The sequence below is a fragment of the Boleophthalmus pectinirostris genome, unplaced genomic scaffold (genome assembly GCF_026225935.1).
Source record: "Boleophthalmus pectinirostris isolate CB_2022bp ecotype Guang Dong unplaced genomic scaffold, ASM2622593v1 HiC_scaffold_1, whole genome shotgun sequence".
Lineage (NCBI taxonomy): Eukaryota > Metazoa > Chordata > Actinopteri > Gobiiformes > Gobiidae > Boleophthalmus > Boleophthalmus pectinirostris.
This window is the reverse complement of record NW_026570970.1, coordinates 19977320-19997536: the sequence shown is the minus strand read 5'-3', so window position 1 is coordinate 19997536 and position 20217 is coordinate 19977320. Positions and strand designations below refer to the sequence as shown.

Sequence of the window (20217 nt, the reverse complement as noted above, 5' to 3'; positions counted from 1 at the left end):
AAATCTCCACCCACAATTAAATGAACTGTCATAAGTAATTTACCAAGCCATTTAAAAGAAACTCTAGTCGCTCCTTTGGTCTGTAATAACAATTGAATAATGCTGTCCCACCTATTCCCATAATTAATCAGTAAAAAGTACGTCATGTCAACAAAATAGTAAGTCACCGTCGAAGGGTGAGGCACATACATATACTAAAAGCAATTGATCCTTGTTATTCCAATGGGATGATGAGGAGGAGACCCGGAGGAGCGCAGAGGAGGGTTAGAGGATGAAGATAGGATGAGAGTGATGAGAGAAAACACAAACAGTACTGATAAGACTCCAGGGCAAAGGAAGTGTGGTTCCCAGCTCTGCTCCCAGTGGAATTCCCGCTCTCTGCCTCTGCTGCAGGATGTCTCCTCGTGTGGGAATACTGTGGGAATACGCCCGGAATGTGACTCCTTTTGTTTAGAGGGATGGGACTCTGGCTCTGACCGTCACTTGTGGGGGTTCCAGGGTCAGACTGGGGAACACAACATTTTGGTTAGACAGACAAAATGAGTTTGGAATGGCTATCCTACTACTTGTGATTTTTTTTCAATTTTCACATGACTGTTTTACTACCGTTACATGCTTGAACTGAAAATATCTAGTCATTCTCCACATATAACTATTGAAGGTGCATAGCATAACAGGGTCTGCCACCTGCTTGTCTCCATGGAAATGTTATTGCTCTGTCTAGAATGTTCCACAGTATAGATTAAGGCTATCTATCACAAGGGAGACAAGCAGATTACAGCACTACACTACATCACATTACATTCATTCCTTCTGTAAATAGGGACAACTCTCCACAGATCTGAATTGTATTTTTGAGCAATAGAAACACCTGTAATTAATAAAATGATAGATCGATATGTTTAATGTCAAACCATGGAATATTCAAGGCAAGTCATTTAAACAAGTTGGGCAGTGCACCTTTAAAATAAAAAAATAATAGTGATAACGGTAGCTAGAAGTAACTAACATGCAAACATACACATATCAAAGCTAACATACAAATTGGGCTATGTGCCAACAGAGTATGACCCCCTAATTAACATATTACATCACCATCACCTCTAGGAAATTAGCAATAGTATGCATCTGGTATGGTGCTCATTCACAATTGCCTTACATGAATGCTCTAATCTAATCTCTAATAGTCAAATAATCCAAACCCTATAACCTATCACCGTAGAAATGGTAAATAGATGATTGGTAGATGATTTCTTTATGAGAGCTTGGTACAGACAGGGAAGGCCAGACACATAACAAGAAAAGGTGAGGTTTATTGAATCAAGTCAAGGCAGTTTCATTGTTACGTGAACTGAGAGTTTGAAATCTCAATCAAATCAAAATACTGAAAATCATCTCTTACAATTAAGTTCCATGTTTGATATAAAGCAATAGCTGAACGGAAAGCCTTAAACATAGGGAAACGTAGAAAAAGAAACTGAACGTATTATAACTCTAACATAATTTAACTGTGGTAACCAAGACACATATTCTGAATCCTTTTGAATACTTCTTTGGTTATTTGTTTATACATTTCAATATTTCTACAAATGAAATATTGAAATTTAGAAATATTTGTTTTTCAGCCGGTCCTTTGACACATTGACAAGTGCTAAGAGAGAAACAAATCTACAGAGAGGATTCCTGCTGTTCAGAGGAAAGCCTTTTTCTATATTATTAATGAGAAGTTTGGTGCAAAGGTTTGCCATGTCACCTCAATTACCCAAAGAACATATCACTTTGACAGCAAACGTCAGGCTGTATCTCCTTCAATTAGCTGTAGCCAAATGAGGCATGTGCACTGTGTGGATGCTCAGACAAGCCCAGTTTACTAAAGAAAAGTATATGTCCAAGCATACTGCCATGACAGATAACTCCAGTGCAAACAAATCTCAAGGACAGGACGACTGACAGACACTGAGTGCTTTTCTGTGACAGTTATCACTTAGCTTCTAATGACAGTATAACCTGGGCTGATTCCCTTTCTGGCAGTAGTCAGACAAACAGAACCATAACATAAAACGCATCCAGGGACAAGCTGTGAACTCACTCGAACTGTCAAAACCATCAGTAAATATGCTAGGCTGAGACTCACAATTGCAATGTATAGTACTGTGCAAAAGCTTGAGTTATTTTCACAAAATGGATACAATTGCCCAACTTACACTATATTTTGCTTAATGCTTGTTTTACTGAAAATACTGCATTAATTAAATTCAGTTTGGTCTGTATCTAACTCCTTTAAGATTTGTTGACATTTTGTAGTTTTTAAATACAAAAAACTTTGCACAGTACTGTAAAATTACCAGTGATTGAAGATATGCATTATCTTGAAATGTTGATTGATACAAAACCCACTGTTTGTAAATGTATAACAACAGGCTTATTTGAGATTCAGATTAAAAAAGATCTTTGCTTTTACAGTACTGTATTACATTCATTTCACCTTCAGACGTGTGTATGCTCCCTCTATATCGGAGCTTCCTGCATAGTGTGAACTTTGCCTCAGAGTCTCAACAAGAAGCTAAAACAGGGCGACACGGCGGTCAGTCGCACAGGAAACTGAGACTGCAGACAATCTCACATCCTGCCCCAGCTCTGGAAGAAACACTTCCTCCTTTTAAGCAGCACGTACAATCACATGTACAGTGCACAAGGCAGTGGTGAGCACTACAAGATCAGATAATGTGTGGGCTGGAACTGACAGATGTGTAATGCTTCAATAAACAAAATAATGATTAGACATATTTCAAGTGAAGAAAAATAAAGCTAGTTCATAAATCTAAGCTCTCACATTCAAAGTCATAAAAACATGTTGACATAGGTAATGGCTGGAGATTGACCCTGAAGTCTACAAGATTGTTTCTGTTCATTGCTGTTGTAGTGCTACAAAAATTCATCAAGGCAGTGTTGTTTTCAAAATGTTTTTTCTAAGTAGTGGCTTGAAATTCCCTGGTTCTCTTCAAAAAAAAAGTTTGCTTGATGTGGCCATTGTAACTGAAAACATCTTCTTCTTCTTCCTGTTACCTTTTGACGTATACAATTAAAGCATACAGCCTGGAGGCCTCCACTCCAAGCATCATGTGAAAGCTTGTACAGCATTTTAACAGCTGTAAAAAATCCCCGCAGTCTTTTCAAACACAATGTCTATTTGTTCACTTCTGTGTGTGCATCTGCCCATGGTTGTCATCATGGCTTCTTGGCTGCAGTTTTGGCTTTCCCATTTGGTCCTGTTTTGATCTGGGTCATCTCAACATCTGTCAGGGCGTCAGGGGGAAGGCACGAGCGCATGCGTTCAATGGTCTTCTGGTAGGCTGCCCTCTCCTGCTCCAGAGAGCGGATCATGTGCTTCATTTTGCTCTCCCGAGAAAGGAAGTTATCCACGCTGGTCTCCAGGGACTGGATCTTCTGACGGGCCGCCTGCTCAAAACAACTAGAGTCAGCTCAGAGAAAACAAGCTGTGGTTTCATGTGTAGTTTCATGTTATTACTTACTAGAATAACAGATTTACATTTCTAGCTAATCACCAGCTAATAATGTCTAATAAAAATAGATAAAAGCTATTGTTTTTTGTAATTACCAGCCAATTATAGTCAACCCCTTTTATTTTATTTAAGTGAGACCATAAATTGATGCAAATGTAATAAATTTGTTTTTGACATTTAATTGAACTTAAAAGTATAAATATTAAAAAGTAATAATATTACTACTAAAGATGACTACTAAAAAAACAATATGTACATTTAAAAATTGACATTTACTATAAAAAAGTACATTTTTATTCTAATTTGCCAAAAGGAAAACCACAGGACTGAGTAAAGATGGCAACACATTCCTTCTCACTGTTGTAATCTGGTGCCATCTATTGGTGATCTGGGGTAATACTAAATAAGTGTCAATAATGTCTATTTTCACCTGTAGCTTTTCTAGTAAATCCATGTTTTGTTTCTTCAGCTGTGCGTTGGTCTTCTCTAGTTTGTCAAGGCGTTCAGAGTCATCAGGAAGTGGTCCAGTATCTAACATCTCATCCTGCAGAACATGGTACTCTACTTCATACGCATGCAGCTGTTTGGAGATATCCATGTCCATCACCTGATACAACATAAACAAAATTATGTTACAATGACATCCACAGATTATTATATTATTTTAATGTTTTATTATAATTGGTACCAAATTGGCCTCATAGTGATTATGTAATGTTGACTTATAACTCTACTGTACCTTTGCTATGGTCTGCTCCATCTGTGTCTGATTGAGTGAGGGGAGTGTAGTTTTCAGATAGTCCACTATACTCTCAAAGTTATCGCACTTGACTATTTCACTCTCATGGCTACTTAGAAGGCACAGGGCGACTTTAAAGATCACCTCAGTCCCTTGGGCAAACACAAAATCTGAAAAATAAAAATGCCATTAGTGCTATAATACAAATGTAAAAGCAATACGATTATGAACTTTGCAGATGACATACCAAACAGGCGAGAAACAAAGCCAAGAGGGAACTGAGAAGCAAACAGTGTCAGAAACCACGGAGCAGCGTAGAGACTTGGGCAGATCTCATGTTCCTCAAAGTGATTGTACAGGCCGCGGTGATAGTCATGTAGCAGTCTAGAGAGCTGGTACATCTGAATCTGCAACAACAAGCAAACAATATATAAGTGGCATAAAATAACATGAGGCAACAGATACAGGCAGTAACAAGTGCAAACTGGCTAGGCTGGAATTGCAAGTTAAAGACACATTAAGTCACCACATTAGGCAATACTAGATAAAAAGATAAACAGTGTCTCATACAGAAGTCCTAGACAGTTACTTAAACAAGTAATCTAGCAAAAGGTTTGAAGACTGAGACTCTGCAATTCTAAAAGTAAAAAAGGTTAACAGTACCAAGAAGTCAATATTTTCATGCCAGATATGAGCAAAAACAACGGCAAACTTCTGTGACTGCTGCTGCTGTTTTTCAGTAAAAGGGAAGTGCTGTGTCTCCAGACTAGCTCATACAGATTAAACATTACCACACCTGCGAGCACATGTACCCTCGCTGAGTTCATCTTACTAGAACCTGAGTTAACAGAGCATGCAGCAGGTGTGGCATTAATGTGAGGTACAAGCATGTGACTACTGTGTGCTGCAGCGTCATAACTACAGTATACAGGTGGTACACAGAATCCAGTTTAAATATTTGCTAAATTTACAATCAGTATAATTCACTTTTTTTTCCTCCTTTGGTTTAGTCCTTCTTTAGAACTGCTACAGCAAGTGTAGAGTGCTATTTTAGACCTGGAACACTAAATATTTTATTAGGTGATACTAAAGTTTGAGAAAAGGTGGCTTCATAGGTCAGCTCTATCTCATATTTATTTTGTACGATGTATATTCAAAATATGTTAATAATAATAATAGTAAACTTGAAAATAAGTATGTCTAATTACATGCAACACATGATGTGCATTTGTTTTTAATTTTTATGTAACTTCTGAACCAACCTCTATGTGCCAACTTCTCTCTTACTCAAGTTTAAAGTTCACTGTCCCAGTAAAAAGTAACAGTCCTTTGTAATATTTTGTTAAAGTCTAGCTAATCCAAACAGTATTTCACTCTAAAATAAACACATAGGCTGTCTGTGTACACACCTGCAGAGAGATCATGTCAGGTCTGTACTGGCGTCGGATGCCCAGGTCGTACATGAGGAACTTTAGCATGTCAAAGGCCTGTTCCTCACTCATGTGTAACAGCAGCACTCCAGCTACAAAACTGATTCCCTGACAATAGCCAACCTGCAAAAATAAACACACACAGACTGTTAAATCATTATAAGTCGCAGCAGCATGTTATAATGATTTAACACTGAAGAATCTACCTCTGTGTCCAGCAAAGAGTAGGCCTTCAAAAGGTTATAGAGGGAGAGCTGTCCAGCACCAAGCTGAGCGGAAAAATACTGATGGGTGGGAAAGGTCCGACCTGAAGAGGAGACAAATAAGATCTGAAATAGTGTCTTTTTTCTCTTTTTGTTTTAGACATTAAAATGGGGAGAAAGTAGTAGCGATACTGAGCAAGCTAAGAATACTATATTTGTGCCAAATGTGGATGCTGTTTACATCCATAGACTACAGTATGTTTTTTTTTAAACAATTTTAAGTTTCAGTGACAAAAATAAATTGCTCTAAGTTTACATCTCTAAGGAAGACAACATCATTATGCAGGAGGATTACTCATACACAAATAAACAAAATTGAGCTGTGTTTTTAATTAGGAAGCATTCTAAAATTAAAACAAAATTCTTAAGTATATATTATAAATAGCTGAGCTGACCAAGATCCACCAGGATGGCATGCTGCTGTGCTGTGAGCTGCTTGAGCAAATCTCGATATGGGGTGTCAGGGGCTTGTTGTCGCTGGGGAAGTCTGTGTCGCAGTCGGTGCTGATGAGAGAGAAGGAGCCACACTTCTCCTCGACGGCTCTTTGGAACACCTAGTAACATATAAAACATATAAATGACACATAAACTAATAGAAAATGGGGCTGCATGATTTTAGAAAAAAATATATATATTTTTGTGATTTATGTTTTAAAAGTAAGATTCTGTTCAAAGGGCACAACTAGACAACTAAAGGTAAAGGAGGCTAAAACATGAACTGGTAATACAACTTGAAATATCCCATGAATTTCAGAACATGTTTGTATAGGTCTAATTTAGAGGCACAACAAGCAACAAGCACAACACATATAGTGTTTATGATTTGATTGCTGATGATTTGATATATTGTGCAGCTCTGCATAATATTACAAAAAATACATCTAATGGAGAACATGCAAAATAGAATATCTAGCACGAGTTGTGTGTCTGGTTTTCCACACTCTAACATGCCTGACAGTACAGACCTTGACAGAGAGCGCGGTACATCTCCTCTTTATCTTGTGGGACTGTGGTTCTGCCTGGGGCACATAGTTTCTTCTCCCACAATGCCTGAGCATCCTTTGAACACTGGCCCACCTCCTCATAGTTGAGTTTCATCTTACGAATGTGCAACTCATCACGGCTTGCTATAATACATAAAAGGTTTATACTTATTAGAATGTTTGTACTTACTGCATTCTTGGTAGATACGTGTAATTGGCCAGTTCAAGAGAAAATGAGACAACAATCTCTTTGATAGTTTCCCAACAGTTACCATGGAAATGTCAAGAAATTTACTTCACTAATACGAACACCGGGAAACAAAAGTACAGGAAGAAAAATGAAGAGGTTGAAAGAATAAACTAACAGATGACCAGTACAATGTGTGCTTGATTTGACCATATAAACCCAAAAAGTGTGATTCATGCAAAACTTTAGCTTTGAACTCATGCACTGATATTGCTTACCATCTATTGAAAAAGATCATCAGTAGTGTCAGAGTAGCAAAAAAGAAAACAGACACTTTGTTAAATGTGTACCCTGATATTGAATAATAAATAATTAATTATAAAGTTGCATTGTCGCCTGATTGAGACTCGTTGTTGTTAATATAGTTTCATCCAGTAATTAAATACAGTCTTACATGCAAGTTCAGTACAATATTCACACGTGGATTTGCACTTCCCTGTTTCCACTCCTTTTGTTCAAACTTCCTGTTTTTGATGAAGGTTGTATAACAATCGTCCCTTAAATACAATGCAATAAAGCTGACTGAGAATGCAAGTACTATATCTGCAAAGTAGCTTCCACCTCATAATGAAACATAAAATGGTCCTCCACTCATAATGTAAAAGAAAGCTGTTATTATCCATATCTTTGGCATACAAGGAGCCTCTTTGTGCTTTGTGTAGAACAACGTGACAAAATATGAACAGGACTCATGTGCACAGATAAACCATACACCAATATCAAGTATACACAATTACACAGACTGCAGAAGACATTTTGTTCAGTGTATCGCTCATATGACTCTCATGTTTCAGTTCATCATTACTCAAACGCACCTTCGAGGCGCTGGTTCTCCTTCTCCATGCGCAGCAGCAGGATCTGTTGGTGAATGGCAGTCTTCCAGAGCATCCTGTAATCTACTGCAGTCCTCTTGGGCCTCTCTCCAGGAGCATGGTCCCCGCCTATGGGCTCCAGTCGACCAAATGGATCCAGACCAGAGACCAGAGCACAAGGAGATAGCGGCAGCAGCTCAGAAGTGTCAGAGTGGTCTAAGTAACAACATATAATACAGGACATAAAATTAGACAAATGTTAGCAATGTGAGAGAAATACTTTTTTTTTTTACAGGTTTTACACATGTCCTGAACGCAGATCAGCTTGAACTCAGATTTAGCAAAAAAAAAAACAAAAAAAAAAACCCCTACCCCCTACATTCAAAAAATACAGACTCCGAGTCATCACTGTAGAGTTCAAAAATGTCATATGGCTTTTTTCAACAACAAAAACAGGTTAAACGAAATATGCTAATTTCTAAATGCAACTATGAAGAGGCCTGTCATATTTGGAACAAGAAATGAATAAAACTTTTTGTATTAAGCTGTAAATCAATATTGCAAATTACAATGAACGAGATGTAAAATATTGAACTATGTATGTATGTATTTTAATATTAAATTTAAAATGTGACATTAAATACCTGAAAAAAAAAAAAACAGTGACACATTAGAAGTCGGTTTGTAAATCATGCATAGTTGTAAATAATAGCCCACAGAGTCTATTAACTGATGCAGGATTGTAATGCCGGTTTTGCAATTGTGTTACCGAACCTGGGTGCTCCATAGACATCGGTGGCTTGTTCATGGGAGACGCCACTCTCATGAAGATCTTCTGCCTCCAGGAGACGCGACGTGGGGTCAGAGGGAGAGTGCTCAGGGAGTCAGTACTGCAGCCTGACAAAGTCCTCTTCCTCCCTTCGCCATTGCTATGAGACAAGAGAGCTGTGTCACAGATACTCAGTGAAAGACAGGTGTCCACTTACAACCACCTTTTAAGCCATTTCACATATACCCAATACATCCAACTGTAACATGATGAAAGAAAATGTTTACAACTATTAACTCACATGCAGGCTTGTCACGATAACAAATTCTGAAGTGTGATATATTGTGATAGTAAATGCAGATTTTAAAACCATAAAAACCCCAAAATATATAGCTTTATCTTTCATATATTGAATGATAAGTCAATATAACGGTAGTCATTATTGTGACAGGCCTACTAACATGTACGTATTGTTAATAAAGCAAAGTTCAATATTGTGTTTGACAGTTAGTTTCTACAATATCAGCCACAAAGCGGATATTCAGGCATAAAGCATTCATGCATTATCTGTTACAAGCCAGATATCAAATGAGTAAACATGCTTTTTGGTGAGAATATTTGGTCAGAATATTTTCCAGATTAGAGTCAAATTAACAAAAAACACTGCCAATAAAAAGGTATTGTATAGGTAGATATAGTATAACACCTTCATTTTTCCTATATGTCCCAACAGCCTTATTAAAAAAACAAAGTTAAAACCACTGTCATTATACACTGTCATTTAAGTCAACACAGGTAGACCAAAGCCAAAAAGTGAAAGAGGCCAAGAGTTTTTTCTCATCATGTTGCTTACATAAACTTGAAAATACATAAAAAGAATAAATAACAATGAGTGTCCTAATCAGAAAGTAACAGTGAGCTAGGGTATAACACAAACCCCTTATTGTGAATATGAAAAATGAAAAATCTTTTATAGAGGTCAGCATTTTCACTGTTCTTACTCTTTTGGTACACCATCAACAGAAGTGCTAAATGGATTGAATTTCTGTCAGAGGAAAACATCCTGTGGAAGTGACATTTTACAGTGGTCTGCACAGCTGAGGCTCATTCATAATGGAAATATTAACCTTTACTTTCTGCCACTCAGGCACAACTGCACTGTCTTGGATGAACTGCTATAAAAATCAAGATGCATAGAACTGCACTACACACTACATTACAATGACTCTTTTAATGAAGTGGCAGAAAGCTACAAATAATGTTTGCATTAGTTAGTCATGCATATAACATGCAGTTGTGACACAAAAGAAATGGAAGATCAGAATCTCCTTCTTTTCCATAGTACAGCAAGTCCAGCAGCATTAATTGTGAAAACTTATTTCACTTCCATGAGAAGGGGTGAAGTAATAGAAATAATAAAGATGCATGTTGCACGTTTGGACAGCCAACATGGGGTGTCTGCTTTCCCAGCATAGAAATGTTACACCTTGCAGCCATGTCATCCCAGTGACAGATTGCTGGCTGTTTTGGGGGCTGTGCACAGGGGGTTATGAGGACCCCCTCTCACCTCTTGTTGCTCCCACTGTCTGCCAGGGAGCTGAGGGAACTCAGGGAGCCCTGGTAAATGCTTTTCAGGAAAGTGGGGGCGGAGAAGGAGGTGGGGAGGCTGAAGGTAGAGTCACTCTCCGAAACACTGCGTGTTCTTGAGACAGCCACAGGACTGTGGTGAGCCAAACATGAAATGCCCACAAATAAAAACAAACATTACACAAACAAAGAACTACAAACAAAAAAGGAACAGAAATGTATGAAAAAAATCTAAACCTGAACGGGAAACATGTGATGCTATTGTGTTGCTGGGATAGTTAGGTAGGAGTTGAAAAAGATATAGATCAAAGGTTTTGCACATCAAATCAAACTATTACATTCCAAGATTTTAAAGCCTTGTTAGCCTTAGCCATGTGCTCATACAAAACACAAAAGCTGCGCTTGCAAAACATCCACTACTGCCACAGCTCAGAGCCAGTGGTCAAAGTTAAGTCAGGTACACTACCTGCTCTGCAGCAGCTCAGGGTTGACTGACTGTTGTCTGCGCAGAGGGGCGTGTTTACTCTGAGAGGAGGGGTGACTCTCGAAGGAAATGCGCTTCTTCACAGGTGGATGGCTGAAGGTGTGAGCACGCCGCCGAAACTGGATGCCAGCTTCTGGGTCATCATCAGGAAAGTGTGGAGGGGAACCAGGAGGTGAGTGGTCTGGAGACTCCTCATCCTGCTGATGACAGAATAATTACAGATATTTTTTTATTATTAGGATAATTGAACTACTATGTTTATTCTGCATTTTAATTGTTTGGTTTATTGTCTGACAGTAGAGAGTCAAAGTGCTATCACGGTAAAACCAGAAATAGACAGTAATTCAAAACTGAAGGCAATGCCAAGCCCAAAGCCAAATAAAACAGCAGCTCATGTTTCAGAAATGCACTCACCTCACTCACAACGTAAGCCACAGCCAGACCTACTCCAGGCTCCACTTTCTATTGAGCCCCACTCCAGCCTCATGTCTCCCCTCATGCAGTAAACTCCCACAGCTATTGTATTCTAATGCAGTCCTGTGACTCATGGCATCAACACATCAGAGGGAAGGACTTCAGAGTAGTCAACCCTCCAATCTGCTCTCTCTGGCTTCTGTAACCTCCCTCTTTAAAACTGGTACGGCAAGGAAAACAACATGCTGGTTCTTAAAACACAGCAGAAGTTGAAAACATGTAACTGATTTCTTAGTGTATACAAAGTTTATAGCCTTATTTGTTTGTACAAATTAGGACAGAGGTTGTGTTTTCATACTGTGACAAAAAGGAAGTACATAAAGGCATAGCTCAGCAGTCACACAACTGGAAATCCTGACTTGGATTTCCTGCTTGTTGGCACAAAATCCAGATGACAATAAATGTAATAAAATAAATAATTTTACAACGTTTGAGAATTGGCTGAAATGTGTAACTCTTACAAATCATGCAGTTCCATTTACTCTGGTACAAAAAAACACTAAAATTCAATTTAACAGGTAATCCAAAAGGTACATGCTAACTGGAATATGGCAAGCCTTATAGAGCTAACATGTACAACATGACAACTTACACTGTGCTGTTTATGATTGATGCTTGGTCAAAGTAACTACATGACACACTCATTACACATTTTGCACCAGAGTGGCATTCTGAGTCAACAAGCAATAGTTTTGAACACACAGTAGACTAGTACAAGTTTGTCCTTTATATAATAATTTTACAAGTTACAAGGATTTTTTGTTTTCTTACACTCACCCTATCAAAGCTTCCAATACTTCCTATACTTCCTAAACGACCCCGCATCCGACTGGCACCCTGGTGAAAAAAAATATCAAAATAGAGTATATGTCAAATTTGACAAACATACAGTTATGAAGGTGTTTTGTTTTGTTTTTACAATTCAAGGCGAGGCTTTGTGCTATATTGACCCAAACAGATGGTTATAATGATGTGTGCAGTGTCACTGAGAGAGATATAGGTCAATCCAAATCCCCAGATAAGAGGGTGCTAAGGGTTTTTAGTTTTTATAATCAAATGTATATGGTTTATGGTTTATTGCAGGATTGTACCCGTGCAAAGATGTTCTCCAGTGAACTGGTGAGGGAAGAGCGAGCCTTATTCTTGAGAACGTCGAGTTTGAAACGACTGCCACTGGTTGCTCCATCTCCAGCTTGTGAGCTACTGGCTGCATTCTGTTCAAAATCAAAAGTACAATACAATGAAAATAACAAACACATTGGAGTTAACATATAATTCATCCATTCTAAAACTTTACCTGAGGAGCATCTCCGAGGTGTGAGTGGGTTTTTTGCTTTAATTCACACAGTTGTCTTAGCTGGATAATTACCAGCTCATTTTCCTCTTGATCTGAAGATGGCTTCTGCCTCTGTACATATATGTATACATATATATTATTATAAAAGCTCTATACACTGTACTTTACTTTATTATTACATAATGCACCCTTATCTCCTATATCTTCCACACATGTTTTACCTGGACTCGCTCAAAAATCTCAGCTTGCTCATTGTCATTGAGCTGGGAAAGATATTTTTGGATAGCTAGCTTTGCTCTAGGTGGGTAGAGACCTGAGGACACAAGAATGTAGTTTTATCTGTGTGTAAAAAGCAGAGCAGACCACGCATCAGTCTATTCATGAGTCAGAGGAAAGCCTCTGATGTGAGTTCACATGGTACCTTCAATCCTCTCACAGAGCTTGTGTAGGTCATGCATGGGGCATGCTTCACACAGCTGGATCGGGGTCTTATTGCTTTGTAGGGCAGCAGCTGTACTAAAAGCCTGCTTCAGTGTCATCATCACCTCATCCACCTGCAACACAGAAGAGGTGTGAGGAAATAGATCAATGTTATTGAGCTAAGAGGTATTCTCTAAAGTGTGTATCACCCACCAGAGACTCACTGGCACACTGGAACACATAGCAGGTATACTGACTAGGACCACCTTCACACTGGTCCCGGCAAATAAATCCAAAATGATCAGTTTGCTTTATACCCTGTAGCATATAAACAAACACTAGATTAATGGATGTACATTACATTACATTTGATTTTTATTTCTCAAACTGAGGCACAGGCGTTACTGATAGGACATTCTCTTGGCACTCAGTAGTGCCTGCATTTTTAAAGAAGTGATTCAGGGATAGTTTTACAGCCTGGTTAAGTCCATGTTTAATTCACAACCAATCCAAAGTTTGTCTTTTAGTGTTGGTAAATCCTGATAAAGGCCAGGTTTAGTCCTGGATTTAATTCAGGGAATTTGGTCCAGGGTAATCACATATTTTATCCTCTTTGGCTTTGTATAGTCCTTGCTTGATTCCAGAATACAGTTTTAGCTCACTCAGACAGGCGGCGGATACGATGACCTTTTCATAAAACACAGCCAGCGTTAATAAACAAACCTGACAGCACGATGAGATATCTTTGAAGTTCTTCTCTAGCACCACTGTCTTACTATCCGGACTTATAAGGTTTATTTCAAAACGCCCAACCTGCAAAACAACATGCATGTCAATTTTTCAACAAAAACACAAAATAAACTGAAGAACACTGACATACTAACTATATAACAAATAATAATAAATAATATCTTGTGACAAGCACTGCCCTGGAACAGTTTGGAGACACGGTCAATGAAAGACATAAACACATTTAGAATCAAGGTCAACGCAATGCGCAAATGATTTTTTACATAATGGACTTCTATGTGGAGTATCATATTGAGCGTTGTGCTCCAGTTGTTAAATATAGCTTTGCACAGCAGCTGGTAAACATTGGAGCTTTTCAAGGGGCCTTTTATGCTCATATTTGAATAGATCACAAAATACTATTCAGAAGTTAAAGCTTGTTCAACTGGGAGCAGCATACATCAGGGTTGGTTGCTGTGTTGGGACAGCCAAGAGCTCCCACATAAAAATGATTTGTAGTACCAGAGAAGTGCAGAGGACTGAGGGGAAGAGTTACAGCGTGCAGCAGCTCTGAGGCAACCACTCCACAGTGGCTTCCAAGTTCTTCTAAGGTTTAGGTTGTGCAAAAAAGAAAATCAATCATGGTATTACCTTTAGACTAGGGCTTATGAGCTTTGAAAGATGCAAAGGATCACATAAACAAATAAGTGTAATGTTACAAAACTTGTGGCAGTAATCTATTTCAACCATAAGCCATTCCATTTTTTTTGTTTTTTTTAACAGATAATGAGTTCAAATTCACACCCAGAGCATAAATTCAACTGTGAGCTGGATTCAGAGATAACTGAGCGGCGGCCAGCTGCCCCTATCAGGAAACAGTATGCTAATACTTTCCACAGAAATGGCCTGTTTTACCTGGAAAAGCATGGTGCGATTTTTGTCCGCGTCAGAAGGCTGAACGTTATTTGGAGCACTAGCATGGCGGCGCCGTGTGGGGGCTAGAATGACATTTTCTCCAGGTTTTCTCTGTAGGTTCCCTGCGAGGCTACTGCACCGAGTACGGAACTCCTGAGGCTCCTCAAAACCAGAGTCCTCCAGGATACACTCTGGGAAAGTACCACGCAGACTGCTTTGACTAGCACTGCTAGATACGGCTTTACCTGCAAACAAAATGACAAAATACATAGTACATTCATAGAGCAGGCAAATGTACAAATAATATATGTTAACTGTGAATTTAGTTAACTAATTGAACTGTTATGGTTATTTTCATTGTTATTTCCATTGTTGACTCAGTTATTAATGTAGGTGTGTATCTAGATCACTTGTGTGATCTCCAAAGCTAAGCAGGTTGTTGTTACTAGATGGGAGACCACTGAGAATACCAGGTAACGTAGCGAGACAGCATTGACTCTAGCACATACTGCTGTTATGTCCTTGGGCAAGACACTTCACCCAGTTTGTCTCCAATGTCCATGTAGGCTGGTATATGAATGAGAGTGTTTGTGAGAGAAAATATGGAGAGGGAGGAAGGAATGTATGTTAATTACAGTGTGCTGCTCTGATCAAATAAACTAAAGTAATCATAAATTGTTTTTCACAGCTTTCTTAAAAAAGAGTAGAGTGCTTAAACATAAGTAAAATAAATGGGTCACTTTTTATTCAGGTTGAAAGAGAAAATATCAAAGTTTGACAGATCTTGTTTCATGTGTATAGACCTGTAATTTCAAACAGATTAACCATTAACAAACAAACAAAAAAAACAAAAAAATCACCTCACAGAATTCTAACCTGTCCTCCACCTCAATTTGCAAACTATAGGGAATACTGAATGTGAAGTCGTGTGAATGAAACCTAATCTGACATTAGTTAGTATAAAGAGAGAAATAGCTTTTTCCAAACCTGTTCCTCCTAATGGTATGTCATCCACTGCAGGCACTTTGGTGTTTTCTGTGTTTGGATTTAAAACAGCGGACAGAGGGTCTGACTCAGCGCCCATGAAAAACTCCACTGTTGTGTTATCTGTTGACCCACGCTGACCATTAAGTAGCCGAAGTCGTTTACGTTCAACCTCATGCTGGCGAAACTTGTCAATGCAATCATCAATAAGGGTAGATGGAGCTTTTTTATGACCAATTGTTACCTTGGAAAAAAATGATCATGTTTTACTTTTATTCTATACAGGATAATATTATAATCAGTGAAATGTAATATTTTATTTCAGATTTTGTTTTACCTTGCCACAATAAAGCACTTCAAACTTTTGGGAATTGTAGAACGCTTCTTCAGTTTCCTGTTTTGGATTAGTTTCTTCCTTAAGGACGGATTTGGATGCTTGTCGAATCCTGCTGATAACTTCAGGAACCTAAAGCAAAGGAAATGATAAAAAATAAACACACTAAAACATTACACAACAACAAATTATAACTGTTTGGGTGGTCAGGGTATACAATGTTATGACTTTTATGAATTATTCAGGACAAGGAAATCTGAACGGAGGTAACAAAGGTAAAGGACAACAATAACGTTAGGTCCAGGCCAGGAAACACCCACTAGCTAAAAAGAACCAGGCAAAACAAAGGAATAAAATAAAAACTCAGAGGTCATTATGTCTTCCATTTAACTAAAATATGTTGCCAAGATGCACATTTTAGCACCTACAATAGTCATTTGAGCAACAAATTTTGTAGAGTGTAGTTCTTTTAATGCATGTAGGAAACTATTGGGCAATGTTTAGGAATGTGCAGAGACCAATCATAAGAGGAAATGCTGTAAAAGAAACAAGAAAACCAAGGCAGTCGAGGCAAGGTCAGCCCCAGGACCTGCTCTAGAAGTAACGGTGGTTTCACTCCTCGGTCCTCATATCTGATAAGACTGTTGAGTAAATACATTTGCAATGCAAAGGGAGAAACATTATGTAACAAATGGAAAAACATGAAAAGGACATAAACAAAATTATGCATGAGGTAGAGGCCACTCTCTATTCAAACAACTGTCCTTCACCTAACATTACCCTGTTATCTGTATCCATGATGATACATGACTTTGGTGGTTGTCCAAATCCTGTCTACGGAGCAAAACACTAATAAATGAGGCCAGCTTTAGGGCTTAAGGCAAAACAAGCATGAAGCATTGTCCTCTCTGAGCCACTATAGATCCCAGAAATACCCTGCATATCAGTAACTGAGTATATCAGTAAATTCCCTATTAACTTTACTACTATAAAGCAAAAACATATTAAATAGTAGCCAGTGGATTGCAGTGCGGTTTTGTCGGTCTCAAAGTTCAGTAAAAAACTTGAATAAAAAGCCAATTAAAAGGTAATGGAGAGCTGATACAAAAGCAATGAGTCATTATGCTACAGTTTTCTAGAAATTATATAGATTAAAAGACACATTACAGTGTATTGCCACTCTAACATATTGATGACTACTGCTTTTCCAGAAGTGGGTAAGTCAGCAGCTGCACTGGTAAACTGTTAAAATGTTCATGATCCAACTAAACAAACTAACACAAAGCTAGGCCTAAGGCATTTCCCAATGATTGAACCACATGATTCTAGTTGGCGTGGAATTAATGATCTAAAACTGGCATTAGCTGCAATTTCCATTATGCTAAATTGTTTCATACTACACAGTTTCATACTTTGTGTTGAAGTCTCTACACAGTACACCCAACAGTGGCCTAAAATGTAAATATGTCATTCATAATATATAAGCTATTATCATCTAATTCTAATTATATTATATAATTACATTATATTAACCACCATCAGTATTTCTGTTTCATCTTAGCAGTTAAACCATTTTGGAGTTGTTTTTTTTTATAGTTCTCTAAACATAAAATAAGCACAAGTCACAGCACACACGTTTGATGTTTATAGTAGTGTATAACTGTATTTAGACTGTGACCTTATCCAATTGTATTCAACAAGGCCACAGCTTCACAGCTCGCCAAGTGGAGCAGTGGAGGTTTGTGTAGTTTTAATAGAGAGCAAAGGAAAACACAGGGATACATACTGTGCAGGCCCACGGTGCCCATCAGTGGCTTAAGGAGTTGACTCAGTTCTATTTGTGTTGGCCTGTGTGTCTGGGAGAACACAGCAGAGCCTATAGTCTAGGTAAAAGGTTACATTTCAACTTGGAGAGAAAGTCTTTGTTTAACTTGAAGCAGTTGATAATTTAAACACATTTATAAACATATTTATAGAACACACTTAGCTGAACTAACAAGCAGTCTCATGTTTAGAGAGTGGTGGAAAATACAGGACAGAACCTGCATTTTTTTCACCCTGAATGGGATGTTGTATGAAAAAACAATGGTACTTTCACACAGTAAACACACAAGTTTATATATATCCTACAATGCTTCAGTTGTCCTTGAAGCCTACCTACACTAAAAGGCCAGAACTCTTTATTCTCTTTGTTTGGTATGAATGGAGGGCTGCAGAATACTACACTGAGGGTCTGCATGGCAATGAAAGTGTTTACAAATGTAAGTTTTGCATCTATTTAACCCTACAACTGAGGTTCAGAATACAGGGCCCCATAGCATTTTATTCTGTCAGGGTGTCCGGCATGTTCTGTATCGTAACTCTGCATAGATTGTCCTATCTGAAAGAGGAATAATAGTAATAGTAGAACTGATAATTGAGGGAGAGTTAAACATGGCAGCTTGAGAACAGTGTAGCCATGCATTCCTCATGGTCCACTGTCTACATGTTGGGAACTGCTGCCTGCTAAACCAGTTTGTGTGTGTGCATAATCAGGCTGCTATGATCTATATGTATGTCCAAGATATCTACAGGCACTTTTCAATGAGGGTGAAGCCTGACACCTCAAACGTGCTTGCTGCTTCTCCTGTTCTTAGCAGACAAACAGCCTGCTTGTGCCACTCACATACTTCAGGAAACATGAGACACAATCAATGCAAATACTGTTTGAGTAAGATTGGATATTTCAAAGAAGGAAAACATGACTCCTCCCAAGTCTATTCATACATGTATGCACTTAATTCATTTATATCTACCCAATTTTGGTGGCGTGTGTTCATTCTTCCAAATAATGTTACTATCTCCACCTCTGGCACACTGATTCCCATGGTGGCAAAACAAGGAGAGGATTAATTATGTCAAAAAACGCTGTGCTCAATTCCTCTTCCTTTCAGGGCACTGGCCTAAATACTTAATTCCAAGGAAAACATGTTTTTACCAAAGTCATTATCTAGCCCGTGTGTATATAAATTATGGCATTGTGATTATAGGCATCTATTCAAGCTTTTCTGTTGTGTGATCAAATGCAATTTTACCACTTTTCTAACACATTTTGCAACAATGATGTAGCAGCCTAAGGGAAAACAAGTTTGGGATACATGCAACTGTCGTACCTTGAAAAGTTTTGGTGCACGTGGATTCATTTTGACAGTATTACCTGGTTGGGGTCGTAGGCCTTAAAGACGTGACAGGACATCTCTGACTCGGGGTTGTCAGGCTGTCCTCGCAGGAGATAGGCAAAATAAGAGAGATCATTGCTGTTGTGTATGAAACGAGAGATGAGCTGTGCTTTGTGCTCAAAGATGAATACGGAAGAGTTGCTGTTGTTAGAGGGGACACAACGTAGTAAAGGAGGGTTGAGGACCAGCTGGACATCCCTAGGCTGAACTTGAGGCCCACAGTCGCCCTTCTCACTTTTCCTGCGAATATCAGCCACGAGCCAGGGCAGCATGGGCAGTGTTGTCCGTCTGTCCAACGTAGTCCAGCCGATGTAACTTAAGGCGAAGCGCCTGTCACTGTCAGAGCTCGGGAGGCTGCTCTCCTTCTCGTCCGCGCTGCTCTCCATGTTGACTTTTGGAAACCTTGTTTACTCGTTCCAGTATCAAGAATAACTATTCTAATGTTCCATTCCTATACAGCCTATGCCAAGCAACGTGACTTTGTCAAAAATGCAGGAGTCAAACATATGTTTTTTCCCAATAAGTAAAAAATCTTCAAAAACTCTATTGGGCAGCCAGGCAAGTAGCCTAAATATGCGCATGTGGCACCCTCTCCAATGGTTGTGCTGTGAGCTAGATGTCAAGAGTATGCAGCACTGTCCTAGCCACTCGTGCTAAGGAAAACGTGGCTCAGGCTCCATTCTGTGTAAACAAAAGTCTCCCAGTGAAATCAGATTTCTTTGACGCGCTTTGTGTTGCTCCTGGGTGCGCTCTTAGGCGGCTCATACGACACTGCAGCTTTTAAAATACACATATACATAACTTTTCGTCGCTTAGGCGCATCACACTGTTCAAGAAAAAAAGAACATACATAAATTGGAGGTGGTATGTCTTCTTCTCATGCTGTACCACGACAAAAAACCTTTCTTCCACTAGCGTCTTGGAATAGGCGGAGCAGCGAGGAGTGCGCGTCGACGACCCGCCCAGCGCTGCTGTCCCATGTGCTGGAGGAATGGGCTGGGCGCAGAA

At 38.8% G+C, this 20217-nt stretch overlaps 1 protein-coding gene across 5 annotated transcripts; it reads right to left on the bottom strand.

Annotated features, from left to right (window-relative positions):
• Positions 1-1293: 1293 nt before the first annotated feature.
• On the bottom strand, positions 1294-20184 carry tbc1d4 (TBC1 domain family, member 4). Of its 5 annotated transcripts, none has more exons than XM_020936219.2 (23): positions 19188-20184; positions 15995-16123; positions 15661-15901; positions 14674-14918; positions 13753-13842; positions 13243-13347; positions 13031-13163; positions 12831-12922; positions 12610-12720; positions 12404-12526; positions 12090-12149; positions 10821-11038; positions 10335-10487; positions 8773-8927; positions 8002-8214; positions 6922-7083; positions 6352-6510; positions 5900-6000; positions 5673-5816; positions 4511-4670; positions 4264-4433; positions 3955-4131; positions 1294-3459 (listed from the first exon to the last, which is right to left on the bottom strand). In XM_020936219.2, exons 1-23 carry the CDS (start codon positions 19593-19595, stop codon positions 3229-3231), a joined length of 3780 nt encoding a protein of 1259 aa, XP_020791878.1. In that variant the 5' UTR covers positions 19596-20184; the 3' UTR covers positions 1294-3228. The 5 variants fall into 5 exon arrangements, with proteins under 5 accessions (XP_020791878.1, XP_055005327.1, XP_020791881.1 ...); XM_055149352.1 differs by having other exon boundaries at positions 10821-11035; XM_020936222.2 differs by lacking the exon at positions 10335-10487 and having other exon boundaries at positions 19188-20183.
• Positions 20185-20217: the final 33 nt, after the last annotated feature.